Below are 19,561 nucleotides of genomic sequence, written 5' to 3'. Positions count from 1 at the left end.
ACAGAAGGAAAAGGGAGGACATGATCGAAACATTTAAATATGTCAAAGAGTTAAATAAGGTCCAGGAGGGAAGTGTTTTTAATAGGAAAGTGAACACAAGAACAAGGGGGCACAATCTGAAGTTAGTTGGGGGAAAGATCAAAAGCAACGTGAGAAAATATTATTTTACTGAAAGAGTTGTAGATCCTTGGAACAAACTTCCAGCAGACGTGATTGGTAAATCCACAGTAACTGAATTTAAACATGTCTGGGATAAACATATATCCATTGTAAGATAAAATACAGGAAATAGTAAAAGGGCAGACTAGATGGACCATGAGGTCTTTTTCTGCTGTCAGTCTTCTATGTTTCTATGTTTCTATTCTCCTCTGACGAATGTTTGTCTCTCTTGAGTGGATCATCCATCCTTCTATGTAATGCTTTTAATTACAGTACAGTTTAATGAACCAGATCCAATTCAAATATTAGCTTAGAATGGGTAAGAGAAGAGCGTAAGAGAAGATTTAACCTTTTCAGTTTGGTCTTTAACATGATACTGAGGTCTCATAAAGTTTGGTAAGCACCAAGTGGAGAATATTTGGATTTGACCAACTGTGTGAGTTCAGAAGGCAAATTCCAAAATTCCTTAATGATTCCCTTTTTATTTTTATTTTTTTGGCCAGGTATCTGTGCCCAGCTGGTTGCTTGAACAGTAAGGCAAAAGTCTTTGGATTCCCCAAATATGAAAGTGTAAGTTTTAAAAAAAGAAATAACCCCCCCCCCCCACACACATATTTCAAAGTTATGGATTTCAAAGTCAAAATCTTTGCTTTGGCGATTGACGGATTAAAAAAAAACATTTAGAACTATAGCATTTACAATCCTTCCCATTCATCCTTTAAGCTATGGAAAAATAACTGGAAATTATAATGACCGTCACAAAGCTATAACATCACTACACTACTATATGAGTATCTCAAAAGTTGGGAAATATCTTTTTTTTCCCAATAAATTTTATTAATTTTCATAAAACAGACAAAACTGACAAACATACATTTAACATAGAAATGGGGTTGTATATTCCCCGCTTATTCTAGAAGTAAAATTTCAATACAGAAAAAAGAATACATTAAAAACACTTTAAATCAACTCATTACTTTAAATGAAAAGAAGAAATTTGTTTTACCTTATATAGTAAGTCTTCATATATAAACTAATTCTAACATAACTTTTAAGTCATATCCCTACTTATACGATTCTCTTATTCCTTTTACTTTTAGTTTTTCTTCTTATTTATCCATATATACACTTTGTTCCATATCTCATAAAATTCTGTTTCCTCTTGGTCTTTTAACTGTCTTGTCATCATATCCATTTCAGCGCAGTTTAATATTTTCTTAATAACATCCTCTTCTTTGGGAATATTTTCCCCTTTCCAATTTTGCGCATACACTATTCTGGCCGCTGTCAAAATATGAATGACTAGATGTAGAATTTCTTTCTTATATTTCTGATTAGTTATGCCCAGTAAATAAAATTCCGGGCCTTTTTCTATCTTCTGTCTTACTATTTCTTTTATTATTCTTTCTATCATTTTCCAATAAAGCTTAACTTTACTGCACATCCACCATTGATGATAATAGGAACCTATTTCTTTCTTACATTTCCAACATAGTGGAGAGGTCTTAGGGAACATTTTCGTTATCCTGTTCGGTGGGAGATGCCACCTGTAGAACATCTTAATTTGATTTTCTTTTAGCGAGACCGATTTTGTCATTTTCCAATTTGAAGTCCAGACATTTTCCCATGTGTCTATATCAATTTCTTTACCAATATTTTTGCACCAACTTATCATGTTATTAAAAGTTGGGAAATATCATTGGATAAATCATCCATAGCTTTATGTTCTCTACATTGAATTAGTTGTTGGGGTAAGCTTTCTCCTTGGGTAACATAATTGCAGGCTTTTTACACAATGGCTAAAAAACCCAACACACCTAAAATGTAAAAAATAAGGTAGATTCACTGTCTTTACTTTTTTTTAAAAAACCATGGCTTGCACACAATTTCATAAGTGGTTTTTTTCCCCTTCCGTATCTCTAGGCTTCCAGCATATGCAGAGCAGCTATTCATTCTGGAGTATTAGATAACAGAGGAGGACTAGTAGATATTACTAGGAAAGGAAGATCAGACTTTTTCGTAATGTCTGTAAGAAATGGAGTTCAGACATTGAGGTAATCCGATTTTCTATGCGCAAGAATAATCTAGTCATGTCAAGTCTCTGGCTGTGATTTGCTGTGTCTTTGCTTCTGCTTGCCAATGAATCAGAGTTGACATTGTGTGCGGTCAGGCGGTAGAAAAAGCAAGTAGGATGCTTGGTTGCATAGCTAGAGGTATCACAAGCAGGAAGAGGGAGATTGTGATCCCGCTGCATAGAGCGCTGGTGAGACCCCATTTGGAATAATACTGTGTTCAGTTCTGGAGACCTCACCTACAAAAAGATATGGATAAAATTGAACGGGTCCAAAGACGGGCTACAAAAATGGTGGAAGGTCTTAAGCATGAAACGTATCAGGAAAGACTTAATGAACTCAATCTGTATAGTCTGGAGGACAGAAGGAAAAGGGGGGACATGATCGAAACATTTAAATACGTTAAAGGGTTAAATAAGGTTCAGGAGGGAAGTGTTTTTAATAGGAAAGTGAACCCAAGAACAAGGGGGCACAATCTGAGGTGAGTTCGGGGAAAGATCAGAAGCAACGTGAAAAAATATTATTTGACTAAAAGAGTAGTAGATCCTTGGAACAAACTTCCAGCAGACATGGTAGATAAATCCACAATAACTGAATTTAAACATGCCTGGGATAAACATAAATCCATCCTAAGATAAAATACACAAAATAGTATAAGGGCAGACTACTGTAGATGGATCATGAGGTCTTTTTCTGCTTCTGTTTCTATGTTTAAGACTTCAGTGGCGGACACTGTTGTAATGTTATTTAGAAACTTAATTTTGGAATGACCTCCTAAACATCGAATTCATACCAGCTTCATTTTTCTTCCTTTGCCAGCAAACACAAACCTTCCAACGGTTTTGCTGTGTCAACAGTCACAGGTAAGTTTTTTTCTTCATTGGAGAAAAAAAAGGATTGGTGTCAATTCCTCCAAATCCTGTTCTAGTAGTTAGTCAATTAATGAAAGAAAGAGAAAGGGAGAGAAAAAGGAAACAGGGAGAAAAATAGGAGGGTTAAGATAACGACTGAGAGGAAGGTCTACACAGAATAACTATAAGGGTTCTGCATGAGTTGGTAGCCTTTCAGTGGGACATAATTGACATGTAAGAAATGAACAAAATTAAAGCAAGGCCCTCCTTTTCTTTATCACCACTGAAATAATTTGGTCCATGCTGAAGTCAGGACAACCAAGAGGTTGCGAACCTATGGAAACAATATATATGGAGCCATCAGGTTCTGGGCTGGACCATTTTCTTCTGCATTTGAAACCTTTGACTTTTCTGAACTTCTGAAGAACTGGACTTTCATAAGAACATAAGAAGAGCCATGCTGAATCAGGCCAAAGCCCATCGAGTCCAGCATTCTGTGTCACACAGTGGCCCACCAATTGTCCATGGGGATCGTGAGTAGAAAGAGAAGGCAAGACCCTCCCTTTTCCTTGACCCACAACAAATGGGACCCAAGGGAATCCTGCCTGCCTCAACCAACAAAGAGGCGGTACATGGACATCCGTTTCAATAACCACCTATGATACACTTGGCATCCATGAATCTGTCTAATCCTGCCTTGAAGCTATCCAGGCTGACAGCTGTCACGACCTCTGGAAGTGAATTCCGTAAACCAAGGAGAAATATTTCCCTTTATTTGTCCTCACTTTCTTACCTGTGAGTTTTAGGGAGGGCCCCCTTGTCCTAGTATGGTGTGATAGAGAAAATAATTTTTCTCTATCCACCTTTTCTATCCCAGGCATGATTTTACACACTTCGATCAAGTCACCCCTTCAACGCCGTCTTTCAAGGTTGAAGAGACCAAGGCGTTACAACCTGGTATCATAAGGGAGGGGCTCCATTTCCTTATTCTTTCTCTTGAAGACGTCCTGCTTCTCATCCTACCTACAAGCTTCTTCAGTCAAGAAGCGAAAGGTCTTCCAAGAAAACCCAAGAAAGTCCAGTTGCCTCTTGAAAAAGTACCATTGGGAAGAGCTTGCAAACTTCTCAGGGGAAAGGAACCCAAGGGAAAAGAGAGGAAGGGAAGGGGTGGGTGGGTGGAGAGAACTTTTGGTAATCCAAAAACGTTCTCTGCATCCTTAGATGGAAAGATATTTTTGCAAAGTTGCTTGAAGGGAAAGCTTCATGTGAACCTTTCCTGAAGCAAATTCCTCCCTGACATTCCTGCACGGGCCCAGGGTTTAATACGTTCAAATGATCCGCTAAAAAAAATGACATGTTTGAAAAAAAGATAGTGGTCATTAAAGCAACACCAAGGGCAGCCTAATGAACAATGGGGTCTTTTAAATATTTTTAAACAGTAATTTAGATTTGTTGTAGATTGTTTTTTCACTTGTTGTGAGCCGCCCCGAGTCTGCGGAGAGGGGCGGCATACAAATCTAAATAATAAATAAATAAATAAATAAATTTACTTTGAAGTCAAGGAATCTCTTCCTGTTGCATTTTTCTTCTCTCTCTTTGGCCAGCGAAAAGTTTGAACAAGTGTAGAAAAGTCCTCAAAGACAGCAAGAAATGTCAAGCAAGAACTCTCCCAGGGGGAAAAAATATATGAAATAATAATAATAATAATAATAATAATAATAATAATAATAATAATAACAATTTATTGGATTTGTATGCCGCCCCTCTCTGTAGACTCAGGGCGGCTAACAACAATAATAAAAACAGCATGTGACAATACAATTAATAAAACAACTAAAAACCCTTATTATAAAACCAAACATACACACAGACATACCATGCATAACTTGTAATGGCCTAGGGGGAAGGAATATCTCAACTCCCCCATGCCTGGCGGTATAAATGAGTCTTGAGTAGTTTATGAAAGACAGGGAGGGTGGGGGCAGTTCTAACCTCTGGGGGGGAGTTGGTTCCAGAGGGCCGGGGCCACCACAGAGAAGGCTCTTCCCCTGGGGCCTGCCAAACGACATTGTTTGGTCGACGGGACCCAGAGAAGGCCAACTCTGTGGGACCTTATCGGTCGCTGGGATTCGTGCGGTAGCAGGCGGTTCCGGAGGTATTCTGGTCCAATGCCATGAAGGGCTTTAAAGGTCATGACCAACACTTTGAATTGTGACCGGAAACTGATCGACAGCCAATGCAATTTTATTGAGTTGATTTTATTCCCCATATCCACCCAGTTATGGTCATGATCCAGACAAAACACAGCACCACTTCGATTTGTTTTGGAGCCAGGCTTCTGTTTGTCTGAACAAAGACCTTAGAATTTTTTATTTTTAAAAAGTGAGACATTTCAGAAGCAGCGCCATCAATGTTGAAGTTGACTCAAATTCAGCCAGGAGGAACCCTGCAGATTTTACATGACAAATGAGGCTACTTCAAACAGCTGTTGATTTAAACACACCCACCACCCCTCGCACTTTCCTGTAATTTTGGCAGACCTCCAGGGTGAAAGGGAAAGGAACAGAAATATCTTGAAATGTCCCTGCACTCAATGTTTTTATAGAATCCGCAGGGTTAATGCCTTCCCTGCAAATTCCTTAATTCTTTCCCAGCCTCTAAGCTCTGGCTTGATTTCATTGAGGGCGACATCAGGGTTGTGTTTGATCTTGGTGTGTGTCCAGCTCAACATCACACATGTTGGGGGGGGGGCACCTATGTTGACCAAGTGCTATGGCAGGACTTCCCTCAGACCCTTCCTCCCTTTCATTATAATCTCCCTCCCTTCCTTCCTTCCTTCCTTCCTTCCTTCCTTCCTTCCTTCCTTCCTTCCTTCCTTCCATCCATCCAGCCTGCCTGCCTGCCTGCCTGCCTGCCTGCCTGCCTGCCTGCCTGCCTGCCTGCTGGGATTCTGCTGCACGAATCCCAGCGGCAAATTAGGTCCCACAGAGTTGGCCTTCTCCGGGTCCTGTTGACAAAACAATGCCGTCTGGCGGGATCCAGGGGAAGAGCCTTCTCTGTGGCAGCCCCGGCCCTCTGAAATCAACTCCCCCCAAAGATTAGAACTGCCCCCACCCTCCTCGCCTTCCGTAAAATGTTGGACTGAATGTGTATGATTGTGTAGCAGATATGTTTTTATAATAATGTATTTTAAATTAGTTTTTTTTTAAAGTTTTTAACATTAGATTTGTATTTATATTTCAACCATTAGATTTCTACTATGTATTGTTGTTGTAAGCCGCTCCGAGTCTCCGGAGAGGGGCAGCATATAAATCTGATTAATAATGATGATGATGATGATGATGATGATGATAATAATAATAATAATAATAATAATAGTAGTAGTAATTTGGCACTTGTATATTCTTGCCTTTTGACCACCGTTACGAAGAAAACCCAAAGTTCACCCATCTCTTGTATGTATTCTTAATTCCACAGTTCAGACTCTGGATTGTTACACCACTGTAGAGGAACTGTGTCCATTCAAGAAGCCAACTGCTCATTGCCCAAGGTAAGTGGTCGACTCTAGTCGTGGACATTTGAAGGGATGGCTTGCTCAGAATCACATTGAAACTACTACTGGTAGTAATAATTGCTGCTGGAAAACCAACTAATCTAACAGCTGCTGCTATGGGCAATTGATAAAAGAAAGCCCTGCCTTACAATTGGGCATTTCAGTTCCATATGGGAATATAGCGTGGTTGCTTGGTAGAACTTCCCATAGTTTGACTCCAGTTTGACTCTGATTGTTGGCCAATCAGATCCCCAATAAAGGGAAATATTTATAATTCTGGGTTGGAATGAGAGGTGGTCCTTGGTGCTCTGTGAGCTTGGGTGTTTTCTCAAAGTCATTTCGTTACCCAAACTAGGTAACGTCATTAAACTAGCACTGATTATTATTATTATTATTATTATTATTATTATTATTATTATTATTATTTATTAGATTTGTACGCCGCCCCTCTCCGAAGACTCGGGGCGGCTAACAACAATAAAGAAGACAATGTAAACAAATCTAATATTAAAAATAATCTAAAAAACCCCAATTTAAGAAACCAATCATACAAACAAGCATACCATGTATACATTATATGAGCCTAGGGGGAAGGGAAAAAATTTCAATTCCCCCATACCTGACGACAGAGGTGGGTTTTAAGGAGCTTGCGAAAGGCAAGGAGGGTGGGGGCAACTCTGATATCTGGGGGGAGCTGGTTCCAGAGGGTCGGGGCCGCCACAGAGAAGGCTCTTCTCCTGGGTCCCACCAGACGACATTGTTTAGTCGACGGGACCCGGAGAAGGCCAACTCTGTGGGACCTAACTGGTCGCTGGGATTCGTGCGGCAGATGATGTTGTCTAAGTTGGGTGATGAAACTTCTGCAACCCCCCCCCCCCCAAACATAATCAGAATTCCCAATGGAGGAAGATGATGGAGACAGTGTAGAACTCTGCATGGGTTCTGAGAACTCCTAGTTAACATCATTGCTCAGAGGATCCTTGGTTGCCCTTGGAAGAGCTTTATAGCTCCCGCTGCCTTAAGAAAGTTCAAAACATAATTTTTAATTTAATTTATTCTATTTATAAGCTGCCCATCTCCAGATGGACTCTGGGCAGCGTCCAACAATAAAAACAGACTACAATAATTTAAAACTCCAGTATTAAAAGGCATTTATTCATCTGTCCTTCATCACTTATGGTCAGAGCAGGATGCTGTTGCTCAACGGCCCCAGGCCTGCCAGAAGAGCCATGTTTTTAAGGCCTTTTGGAAGGCCAGGAGGGTGGGGGCGGCGCGAATCTCTTGGGGGAGGGGGTTTGGTTCTAAGGACCGGAGCCACCACAGAGAAGGCTCTTCTCTATTCGTCCTGCCAGTCAGCTCCACCTCATCCTGTATAGATTGTATAGAGTGTGAAAAATGTGTGTTTTTTGTTTTATTTTTATAGTTTTCTTTTGTGTGATGTACACTGAATATGGCATTTAATTTCACTGTACGAAGTGCAGTGACAATAAAGTAGCAAACTAACTAGTTATAGGTCCCTTTTTCCATTTCTTACTGGATCATTTTATGCTAAAACCAGCGACCAGTTATGTCCCACAGAGTTGACCTTCTCCGGGTCCCGTCAACTAAACAATGTCGCTTGGTGGGACCCAGGGGAAGAGCCTTCTCTGTGGCGGCCCCAGCCCTCTGGAACCAACTCCCCCCAGAGATTAGAATTGCCCCCACCCTCCTTGCCTTTCGTAAGCTACTTAAAACCCACCTCTGCCGCCAGGCATGGGGGAACTGAGATCCTCTTTCCCCCTAGGCCTTTACAATTTTATGCATGGTATGTCTGTTTGGGTTTTATTATAATGGGTTTTTAACTGTTTTTAGTATTGGATTATTATTATATGTTGTTTTATTACTGTTGTTAGCCGCCCCGAGTCTGTGAAGAGGAGCGGCATCCAAATCCAATAAATAAATAAATAAATAAAAAATAAATAAATAAATAAATGAATGAATGAATGAATGAAAGAATAAATAAAAAATAAAATAAAATAAAATAATAAATAAAATAATAAAATAAAATAAAATAAAATAAAATAAAATAAAATAAAATAAAATAAAATAAAATAAAATAAAATAAAATAAAATAAAATAAAATAAAATAAAATAAAATAAAATAAAATAAAATAAAATAAAATAAAATAAAATAAATAAACAAACAAACTCAAATCATTCTTCATCTCTTTATTTCATCTTTCAGATCTTACTGTCCAGCTTACTGCAAAGACGAACCAAACCACTGGGCTACAGTATACGGCACAAACATATATGCAGATGTGAGTAATCCTTTCCTCCTTCCTACTTAACAAAAACCAGGATGTTGTTTCATTCTTTTGATGGGATAGATGGGTGTGTCTCAACCTTACTAGCATGGGTGGCCTTCAACTCCCAGAATTGCCCAGCCATCCCCAGGAATCCTGGCTGTTGAAACCCACACAACCTAAAGTTGAGAAATATTTACATCAAGGACTGAGGACCGAGATGAATCTTTTGCTGCTAAGTGCAGCTCCAGATAGATGCCATGGCTTCTTCCATATGGCCATAAACAACACACTTAGATTACATGATAGACATTATCTATGTTGAATAGTTTCTGCTTGCTTTCCTTTAAAGTATTGATTTATTGTTGGTTGATCTAATGATTGATTTTGTCCATTACACAATGAGGGTTTTAGTGGGTATACACATAGTAAAATACATGATGAAGGTTATAGAGGAGATACTCATAGTAAAATATATCTAAGAAAGAATAGAAGAGAAGATATAGGAATAAAATATATCAATAGAGGAAGAGATATAGGAATAGAAGAAAGGTATAGGAGATATAGGAGAGCAACAGGACAGGGGACGGAAGGCACTCTAGTGCACTTGTACTTGCCCCTTACTGACCTCTTAGGAATCTGGAGAGGTCAACCGTAGATAATCTAAGGGTAAAGTGTTGGGGGTTAGGGGATGACACTATGGTGTCCGGTAATGAATTCTATGCTTCGACAACTCGGTTACTGAAGTCGTATCTTTTACAGTCAAGTTTGGAGCGGTTAATATTAATCTGTTGTGTGCTCTTGTGTTGTTGTGGTTGAAGCCGAAGTAGTCACTGACAGGCAGGACATTGCAGCATATAACCTTGTGGGCAATACTTAGATCATGTTTAAGTACACACAGGGGAGGAGATAGTGATAGCATTACACAAGGTATATTCCCTGGAGAAGGGCGGCCTAGAAATTGAAATAATAAACAAACAAGCAAACAAAACAGAGAAGGAAAAGGTAGCAAGGAAACAAGGAGGCTTGGGAGAGGAAGTGGAGAGCCAAACCGCATCATCTCAAGAACTTCTTCGGGTTGGATGAGGCCATCAGTCAAAACGAGTGGAAGGTCTTCCCGGCAGCAGGCTAAAGAGTTCCTCTCGAAAAGGCTAAGCATGAAAGTCACAATCCATTCATGCCTGCAAAGTAGCCAGCACACACTGCTGGGCATCCCTGCTTCCCATTAATATCTAGAAAGGAGCCAACAAATTGTTGTGTGTTCTAATTTCAGTAGGCGTCCAAAATAGCTCTCAGCAATTCAGCCCAGGGCTTCTGGAAGGCAAGGAAGCCGAAAACAAAAAAACAAAAAGCCACAAACCACAAAATCTAAAAAGGAAATGCAATCCTTGGTATTGCAACCTGGCGTTTCTCATGGAATACAGGGACATCATATAGGTACTGAGCCGCTTTCTTAAAGTTCTTTATATCCAGGGTAAAACAATCCCTTCGATTTTATTTCTTTTCCCTCTGTTGCTCACTTAGGATCCTCCTTGCTTCTGTCAAGTGCTTCTCCTTGCCACTTGCAGAGGAAAGACAGATAGGAACTGGGGTTTTTTTTGGCCTGCCATCCTGAACTTGGTTTGTAGAAGAGGCTAAACTGTCTTCAGAGAGGGGCGGCATACAAATATAATAAATAATAATAATAAACATGGTCTCTCTGGGTTTAAACATCGGAAGATGGAATGAATCTAGAGGCCGCGATGGATAAAAGAGGTAGTGGCTAACTTATTATAAGAACCTTACCAGTTTTGGAATGTGTGAGCCCTCCTCTTCTGGAAACGACCTTCTTCTCAAAACTTTCCAAATTGCTCACCACGATAAGAGATTTCTGCTGCAGAGGAGAAGACGGGTCAGAAACTAGGAATGCAATGCAAGCATAAAGGAGGGAGGGAAGGAAAGAAGGAAGGAAAAGGAAGGGAGGGAGGGAAGGAAAGGATGAAGGAAGAAAGGAAGGAAGGAAAAGGAAAGAAGAAAAGAAGGGAGGGGGGAAGGAAAGAAGGAAGGAAAAGGAAAGAAGGAAGGAAGAAAAGAAAGAAGGGAGGGGGAAGGAAAGAAGGAAGGAAAAGGAAAGAAGGAAGGAAGGGAGGGGGGAAGGAAAGAAGGAAGGAAAAGGAAAGAAGGAAGGAAGGAAAGAAAGAAGGGAAGGGGGAAGGAAGGAAGGAAAAGGAAGGGAGGGATGGAAGGAAAGAATGAAGGAAGAAAGGAAGGAAGGAAAAGGAAGAAAGGAAGAAAAGAAGGGAGGGGGGAAGGGAGGAAGGGAGGAAAAAATGAAGGTAGAAAAAGAAAGGAAGAAAAGAAGGGAGGGTGGAAGGAAGGAAAGAAGGAAGATAAAGGAAGGAAAGAAGGAAAGAAAGAAGGGAGGGGGAAAGGAAGGGAGGGAGGGAAGGAAAGAAGGAAGGAAGAAAGGAAGGAAGGAAGAAAGGAAGGAAAGGGAGGGGGAGGAAGGGAGAGAGGGAGGAAGGTTAAAGGAAGGAAAGACAGAAAGAAGGAAGGAAAGAAAAGAAAGGAAGGGAGGGAGGGAGGGAGGGAAAAAAAGAGAATGGAATGGAATGGAATGGATGTGTTGGCCACAGGAATGATGAACTTGAACGAGCTCAGCATCCCAGAACCCAACTGTTTAGAACAGAAATTTGGAGAATGAGGTGTTGTGGAAACTCTGCCTGAGTTCCTTAAGGACAGGAAGCTGTTCTCCAGCCAGTTGCTGTGGAACGAAGGGTTAGCAGCAGGCGTCGCAACCACAGCGCCTCCAAAAAGCTGCCGCTCTTCTCTCTTGACCATATATAGAAAAGGCTCCAATCAAACTGGCACCAGAAATCCTTAAAAAGCCGCCCACGGAGAGGCAGGGATGGAGATGAAAAATGGGACCTAGAGAATTGACCTTTTATGGCTTGGGAAGGGGTGGAGGGGGGGGGGAGAACTTAAACCACGATGTCTGTTTGCAGGCCTGGAGAAATGGATGTCTCAACTCTTTGCAGGTTTGCACAAATTCCGTGATTTCGCTGTCACAGGGGGAATGTTGAGGCTTTGCACCCAGGCGAATGTGCAATTCTGGGTGACTTTCCCCCCCACCCCATCCTTTGGGTCATTGCAAATTTATTTATTTATTTATTTATTTATTTTGTCCAATACACAATGAGGGTTTTAGTGGGTATATATCAATATATACATAGTAAAATACATGAAGAAGGTTATATAGGAGATACTCATAGTAAAATATATCTAAGAAAGAAGAGAAGAGAAGATATAGGAATAGAACATATCAATGAAAGAATAGAAGAAGAGATATAGGAATAGAAGAAAGGTATAGGAGATATAGGAGAGCAATAGGACAGGGGACAGAAGGCACTCTAGTGCACTTGTACTCGCCCCTTACTGACCTCTTAGGAATCTGGATAGGTCAACCGTAGATAATCTAAGGGTAAAGTGTTGGGGGTTTGGGGATGACACTATGGAGTCTGGTAATGAGTTCCACGCTTCGACAACTCGGTTACTGAAGTCATATTTTTTGCAGTCAAGTTTGGAGCGGTTAATATTAAGTTTAAATCTAAATTTCCAAAATTCCACGTCTTAGTAGTTGCACTCCAGGACTACATACGGGTAGCCTTCAACTTGCAACAGTTCTTGTTCTGTTTTGCCTTGACTTACAACAGTTCACTCTGTGACTTTTCAAAGTTACAACTGCACGGAAAAGACCTTTTCCCCCACTTATGACCCTTGTAGTATCCTTCTGGTCACGTGATCAAAATTCGGACGCCTGGCAGATGCCTTCTATTTATGACAGCTGTAGCATATCGAGGTCATGTCATCCTTTTTTTGTGACCAAGGAAAGTCAGTGGAAAAGCCAGATTCACTTAACAACCACGTTACTTGGTACCTCGGTGGTGCAGTGGTTAGAGTGCAGTACTGCAACCTCCTTCTGCGGAGGTTCAAATCTCATCACCGGCTCAAGGTTGACTCAGCCTTCCATCCTTCCAAGGTGGGTAAAATGAGGACCTGGATTGTGGGGGCAATGGCCTAGCTCTGTTAAAAAAGTGCTATTGCTAACATGTTGTGAGCCGCCCTGAGTCTAAGGAGAAGGGCGGCATAAAAATCAAATAAATAAATAAATAAATAAAAATAAGCCTGTAGCCTAAGGCTAAGGCCACTACCTTACAAGGCAGAGGCCCCAGGTTCAAATCCCAGTAAGGGTGTGGCTACCTGATGAAGGCAAACAGACTGAAATAGATCTTTACCAGTCTCCCTTCCTTTTCATTATCAGCAAAAATATGTTACATAGAGAGATAGAGATAGATAGATAGATATAGAGATAGATAGAGATAGATAGATAGAGATAGATAGATAGATAGATAGATAGATAGATGATAGATAGATAGATAGATAGATGATAGATAGATAGATAGTTAGATAGATAGATGATAGATAGATGATAGATAAATAGATGATAGATAGATGATAGATAGATGATAGATAGATAGATAGATAGATATAAATATAAATATATATACATATACCTTACAATTCATTACTAACATACACAATTATACATTTTTATCCAATCATCCATAAATCATCATCTTATTTGGCACCTGCCCATCAGTCTCTTTTCCTTCATATCTTTACAGTCAGGTGAAGAGGGAGAAAGAGGAAGTAGAAAGGTGAAGGAAGAAGGGAAGGAGTGGAGGGAAGTAGGAAAAGAGAGAGAAGGAGCAAGAAGGTAGAAGGAGGAGATGAAGACAGAAGGTGGTGATGAAACTCAATATGGACCATACAGAGACACGCACACACAAATCGTCATAAATATGCACGCAGAAATATCAAATCTCTCCGGTCTTGGAAGTTTCTCAAGTGTATTCTGGTTTTATTTTTGTTTTTCCTTTGAATGAGGACACATCATCCCCAGACGGTTTAGAAATATCCTTGGGAGCAAACTGCGTTTGGGTCTCATGGAAGGCTGGACCACTGGTGCTGCTGCTAGATGATTTATAAATTTAAGTCTGGCTTAATCGGTTCTTCTTGCAACTATGTAAAGTGATAGCAGAGTTGTCACTGGAGCTTTATGGAGAGGTGACAGCAGCCTGGGTGTGACAGGGCGTCTTCTGTCATGTTTCAGAATTCCAGCATCTGCAAAGCGGCTGTTCACGCAGGAGTCATCGGAGACAGTTCCGGCGGCTACGTCGACGTGATGCCGGTTGATAAGAAGAAAGTCTACAATGGATCCTTGAGGAATGGAATCCGATCTGAAAGGTAAGGCGGAAACATTTCCAGCCCGGTAGAAGAAGAAGGGGGAAAAAAATCTACCTAAACATAAGAAATACTTTATCTCTGGAGAGTGCCTGGAGAGCTGAAGATCTGGAGATGCAAATTTGGAGTCCACAAAATAGAAACAGAAATACGAATCTACTGCCTATCTAAGGTTCTCATTATCTACCAAGTTTTCCGAAAATAAGACCCTGTTTTATGTAACAACAACAGAGTTGGAAGGGACCTTGGAGGTCTTCTAGTCCAACCCCCCTGCTTAGGCAGGAAGCCCGACACTAGTTCAGACAAATGGTTATCCAACATCTTCTTTAAAACTTCTAGTGTTGGAATATTCATAACTTCTGGAGGCAAGCTGTTCCACGGATTAATTGTTCTAACTGTCAGAAAGTCCTAAGTTGCTTCTCTCCTTGTTTAGTTTCCACCTGTTGTTCTACCTTCAGGTGCTTTGGAGAATAGCTTGACTCCCTCTTCTTTGTGGCAGCCCCTGAGATATTGGAAGGCTGCTATCATGTCTCCCCTAGTCCATCTTTTCATTAAACTAGCCATGCCCAGTTCCTGCAACCGTCATTCATAGGTTTTAGCCTCCACCCTAATCCTCTGTTACATCGTGGTGACCAAAACTGAATGCAGGATTCCAAGTCTGGCCTTCTTACCAAGGCATTATAAAGTGCTATGAACCCTTCACGTGGTCTTGATTCTATCCCTCTGTTAATAGAATAGAATAGAATTTTATTGGCCAAGTGTGATTGGGCACACAAGGAATTTGTCTTGGTGCAGATGCTCTCAGTGTACATAAAAGAAAAAGAGACATTTGTCAAGAATCATGTGGTACAACACTTAATGATTCCCATAGGGTTCAAATAAGCAATGAAGAAACAATCAATATTAATAAAAATCTTAGGATACAAGCAACAAGTTACAGTCATACAGTCCTAAGTGGGAGGAAAAGGATGGTAGGAATGATGCATTTTGTGCCTGAGGTCTGGCTGCAATTATCCAAAGCTCCCTATCCCCATCGTAGCTTAATTTTAACCTGTGTACCCTGGAGTGGGTGGGGTCTAAATTAGGGCTTATTTTTCGGGAGGTAGGGCTTATATTGGACGCACATGTAGAAATCAAACTAGGATTTATTTTCTGAGTAGGTTGTATTTTTGGGGAAACACAGTTTCATCTTCACTTCTCCTTAGAGCAGCTCAGACAAAGGTTCTCCAAAGCAGAGAAGAGGTCAACCAGAAAGGCCCAGTTGCCAAAATATTTCTTGTGTGCTTATGTGTTATTCACCCTTGTTTCCACGGGAGCTGATGTTTTATCCTTCTTTGCCAGCTTAAAGACTCCCAGGGAAGGAAAAGCTTTCCGAATCTTTGCTGTGAGGCAATAATTTTCCCAAGAGGGTGAGACTCTTTTCTGAAAAGAGACTGCAGCCTTGGGTATTTCTCCATGGGTGAGAGATGTTTGCCCCTCCTTGGACCGTGACGAAGCCCTTCAAAATCCTTCTTCTTTTTGGAGAGAGAGAGAGAAAGAAGGATGGCAGCAGGAACCAGAAACTTCTGCGTCTCAACAACCTCTGATCACTGTTTTCTTTTTGGATTTCTGTTGTTCTACTCCCAAATGTTTTCAATGTTCAAGAAGAAGGAAGATGGTTCGCGTTTAGGAGAGAAGATGGTTGAAAAAGTGGCTTGTTCTACCCTTCTCATGAACAGTTTTGCCCCTAAGGTATAGACCATTGGGGTTCTCGTAAAATACTACTTCCAAAAGGTGAATGTTCATCTGATCAATAGGTTTTGGATGAGAAAGCATTAAAAGGCTACATTTTTGAAAGATTGGGTCAAAGTCAATATTATATCTGGAATCCAAGTCACCTTGTGATGCCTTGAACGGTGTGGGGATTTAGGAAAGGTTTAGAGCACACTAAGCAAATAACCTAGATTTCTTTTGATGGAGACTGGGAAACTGGTATTGCATTTCCAGAAAAGTATCTGGCAAAGAAGGGAAAGGTGGTGATTTCTCTCCAAAGAAAACTTAAATGGAACAAATAGGTTTGCTGGCCAAACAATTGCAGGAAATTAGGAAAAACGGGGTTCAGTTATCACCAAATTAAATCCTTGGGACCCCTGTCTTGGCACATTCTGATCCATTGCATGTTAGCCTTGTTTTATTTACAGATCAATCCAACGTATTTTATTCAGCAGAGCTGTTCTGGCTTAGCTAAGCAACGGTTGCCAAAAGTTGATCTTATTTTGCTGGAATCGAAAAGGTTTTTGCTTGTTTGTTTGTATAGTTTGGAAGCTTGAGATATTAAGTCCGTCACAAAATGTATATTATGAAGTCCTGTTAGAACGATTCTGTTTTCTGATATTCAGTACAATTCCTTTAGATCGTACTCAAGTCTCAAAATGTCCTAGTGAAACAGTTGCAAAGTCGTCCTCTTTTCAATCCAAATATTTGAAGGCTTAGATTTGTTAAAGGACTTATCCTTCCTCTAAAATTGTGTTTCCCAACCTTGGCAACTTGAAGATATTTGGACTTCAACTCCCAGAATTCCCCAGCCAGTCCAAATATCTTCAAGTTGCCAAGGTTGGGAAACACTGCTCTAAAACCTTGATCATGGTCTTCTGGGAAGCCAATGAGATGCCTTCTGTCCAGTTGACACAAAGTTGGTCTTCAAAAACTAACCTCTGATCCCACCATACCAAAAGGACAAAAGTTGTTCAATTCAATGTGTGATTTCTATTTATTTAAAGTTCTTGATTTTAGTGGCCCGTGGTTCAGTTAAAACACATACAACACCCTCCAAATAAAACATACAATTCAACGGTTCCTGTAAGCGGGATGGATTTTGGCCTTCGAAACCCTTCTCAAGGCTTTCTTGCCAACGATGGTGCTAAAGTGGTGCTAAATAAGGCTAAAAAGATATTTTTGATTCTGCTCACAGATTCACCCAGGAAGAACTAGCTGATTTGTTTTGGGGTTTTTTAACCATTATGTCTGGAGGGGGGAAAAATCAGCTATGGTTACAAATAGGACTCTAAGGCATCCTACCAAGCAGGGTGGTTGGGTGGTGTAGAAACATAGAAACATAGAAGATTGACAGCAGAAAAAGACCTCATGGTCCATCTAGTCTGCCCTTATACTATTTTCCTGTATTTTATCTTAGGATGGATATATGTTCATCCCAGGCACGTTTAAATTCAGTTACTGTGGATTCACCAACCACGTCTGCTGGAAGTTTGTTCCAAGGATCTACCAATCTTTCAGTAAAATAATATTTTCTCATGTTGCTTTTGATCTTTCCCCCAACTAACCTCAATGGCACATTCTATGGCCCATTCTCTATTTAATCTTAATTATCAGGTGTGCGAGAGAAGTGTGTATATTGTTCTACCAAGAGCCGTGGTGGTGCAGTGGTTGGAATGCAGTATTACAGGCTAATTCTGCCAACTGGCAGCAGTTCGAATCTCACCAGGCTCCAGGTTGACTCAGCCTTCCATCCTTCCGAGGTCGGTAAAACGAGGAACCAGATTGTTGGGGACAATATGCTGAGTCTGTAAATTGCTTAAGAGGGGCTGTAAAGCACCATGAAGCGGTATATAAGTCTTAAGTGTTAAGTGCTTCATTAAGATCTTCTCTTTATGGTCCTGAGAATTTTGGCAAAGTTTTCAGGAAGTGAAATAACGTTTTGGAGGGGTCCCATCATGTTTCTTGAGATAGGGTGGGCTTCTAAATGCAACATGTTCATGGAAATAATGTAAGAGGAGGAAGAAGCGAATCCAATCTAATCCGATGATTCAGGCCACTTCCTTGGAATTTTTTCAAAATGTGTACCATGTCTGTTTCATGAAATGGTTCAATCTATCAGAGGGGGAATGATTTACACAGGCCCAACAAGCAACATCCACAAGAGACGAAGTCACAGGAGGTGAATAAAAATTTCATGCTTATCAAAAATATATAGGTGGGAACTGCCCGGTACATAGCAACTCAATAGAGGAAAAACCACGTTAAAAATTATTTGTTTTAAGGCATATATAGATCTGCATAGGGTATCTCTGCGGGCAGCACCAACCTGCAGTTTGTGTATATTTGCTTTTTTTTCTATGAAAAATGATGTATTTTTTATTGTATCATCTGTAAAAAAAAAATGTTCTGTAAAGGGTTTGCACGAGCATTTTAATGGGCGGAATGATGACTGTTTTTCATTTTTTGATAAATATATTTTTTTCTCCAGATTCTTTCTATATGGCGAAATAAAACCGTTGTCTTATTAGTTTGTGTTATGGCATTTGTGGAAATAAATTTTTTTTAGAACCGCCTGAAGTTTGGAGTCTTATTTCCTCTGTCTTTGCAAATGGAGTCCACGGAGAGGGGCGGCATACAAGTCCAATCAATCAATCAATCAATCAATCAATCAATCAATAAACTGTCTGTCTGTCTGTCTGTCTCTCTGTCTCTCTCTCTCTCTCTCTCTCTCTCTATCTATCATCTCTGTCTGTCTGTCTGTCTGTCTGTCTGTCTATCTATCTATCTATCTATCTATCTATCTATCTATCTATCTATCTATCTATCATCTCTCTGTCTGTCTGCCTGTCTGTCTATCTATCATCTGTCTGTCTGTCTGTCTGTCTGTCTCTCTCTCTCTGTCCGTCCATCCGTCCATCCATCCATCCATCCATCCATCCATCTATCTATCTATCTATCTATCTATCTATCTATCTATCTATCTATCATCTCTCTGTCTGTCTGTCTGTCTGTCTATCTATCTATCTATCTATCTATCTATCTATCTATCTATCTATCTATCTATCTATCATCTCTGTCTGTCTGTCTGTCTGTCTGTCTGTCTGTCTGTCTGTCTGTCTGTCTGTCTGTCTCTCTGTCTGTCTCTCTGTATCTCTCTCTCTCTGTGTCCATCCATCCATCCATCCATCCATCCATCCATCTATCTATCTAACTTTGCCATACAGGTAGATCTTACAACTCACAAGAATCCAATTAGTGACCATTCAAAGCTGTGATGGTGACTTATTCCCACTCCTTACACTTATGACACACAGAGAGTCTCCCTGGCCACATGATTGAAATTTGCATTTTTGCAATGAGCGTGTACTTACAAGAGTCGCAGTCACTAGTTGCGATCATCTGCTTGCTACTTGCAACTTCCCAGCCAGCTTCTGACAAGCAAAGTCAATGGGGGGAACCCGATTCGCTTAGCAACTACACGGTTCGCTTAAGAGTCAGAGCAAAAACAAAGGTTCATAAAATTAGGGTGCCACTCAACCAACTGCCTTATCTTGCGAAAGAAGGGTCTGGTTCTGATTTGAGAACTATCTGTAGACATTTACT

At 40.5% G+C, this 19,561-nt stretch overlaps 1 protein-coding gene across 1 annotated transcript in view; it reads left to right on the top strand.

Moving 5' to 3' along the window:
* CRISPLD2 (cysteine rich secretory protein LCCL domain containing 2) overlaps window positions 1-18,535 on the top strand; it is a 43,681-nt gene extending 25,146 nt beyond the window's left edge. The window contains exons 9-15 of the mRNA XM_070761871.1: window positions 663-729; window positions 2,083-2,213; window positions 3,051-3,094; window positions 6,560-6,632; window positions 8,860-8,935; window positions 14,073-14,206; window positions 15,545-18,535. Of these exons, the coding sequence (XP_070617972.1) occupies window positions 663-729; window positions 2,083-2,213; window positions 3,051-3,094; window positions 6,560-6,632; window positions 8,860-8,935; window positions 14,073-14,206; window positions 15,545-15,599 (580 nt within the window). The 3' untranslated portion in view covers window positions 15,600-18,535. The remainder of the gene's footprint in view (window positions 1-662; window positions 730-2,082; window positions 2,214-3,050; window positions 3,095-6,559; window positions 6,633-8,859; window positions 8,936-14,072; window positions 14,207-15,544) is intronic.
* The last annotated feature ends 1,026 nt before the right edge of the window (window positions 18,536-19,561 follow it).

This window comes from Erythrolamprus reginae, chromosome 9 (assembly GCF_031021105.1).
Source record: "Erythrolamprus reginae isolate rEryReg1 chromosome 9, rEryReg1.hap1, whole genome shotgun sequence".
NCBI classification, from domain to species: Eukaryota; Metazoa; Chordata; class Lepidosauria; order Squamata; family Dipsadidae; genus Erythrolamprus; species Erythrolamprus reginae.
Note: the sequence above shows the minus strand (reverse complement) of the source record. Positions and strands in the feature narration are given on the sequence as shown.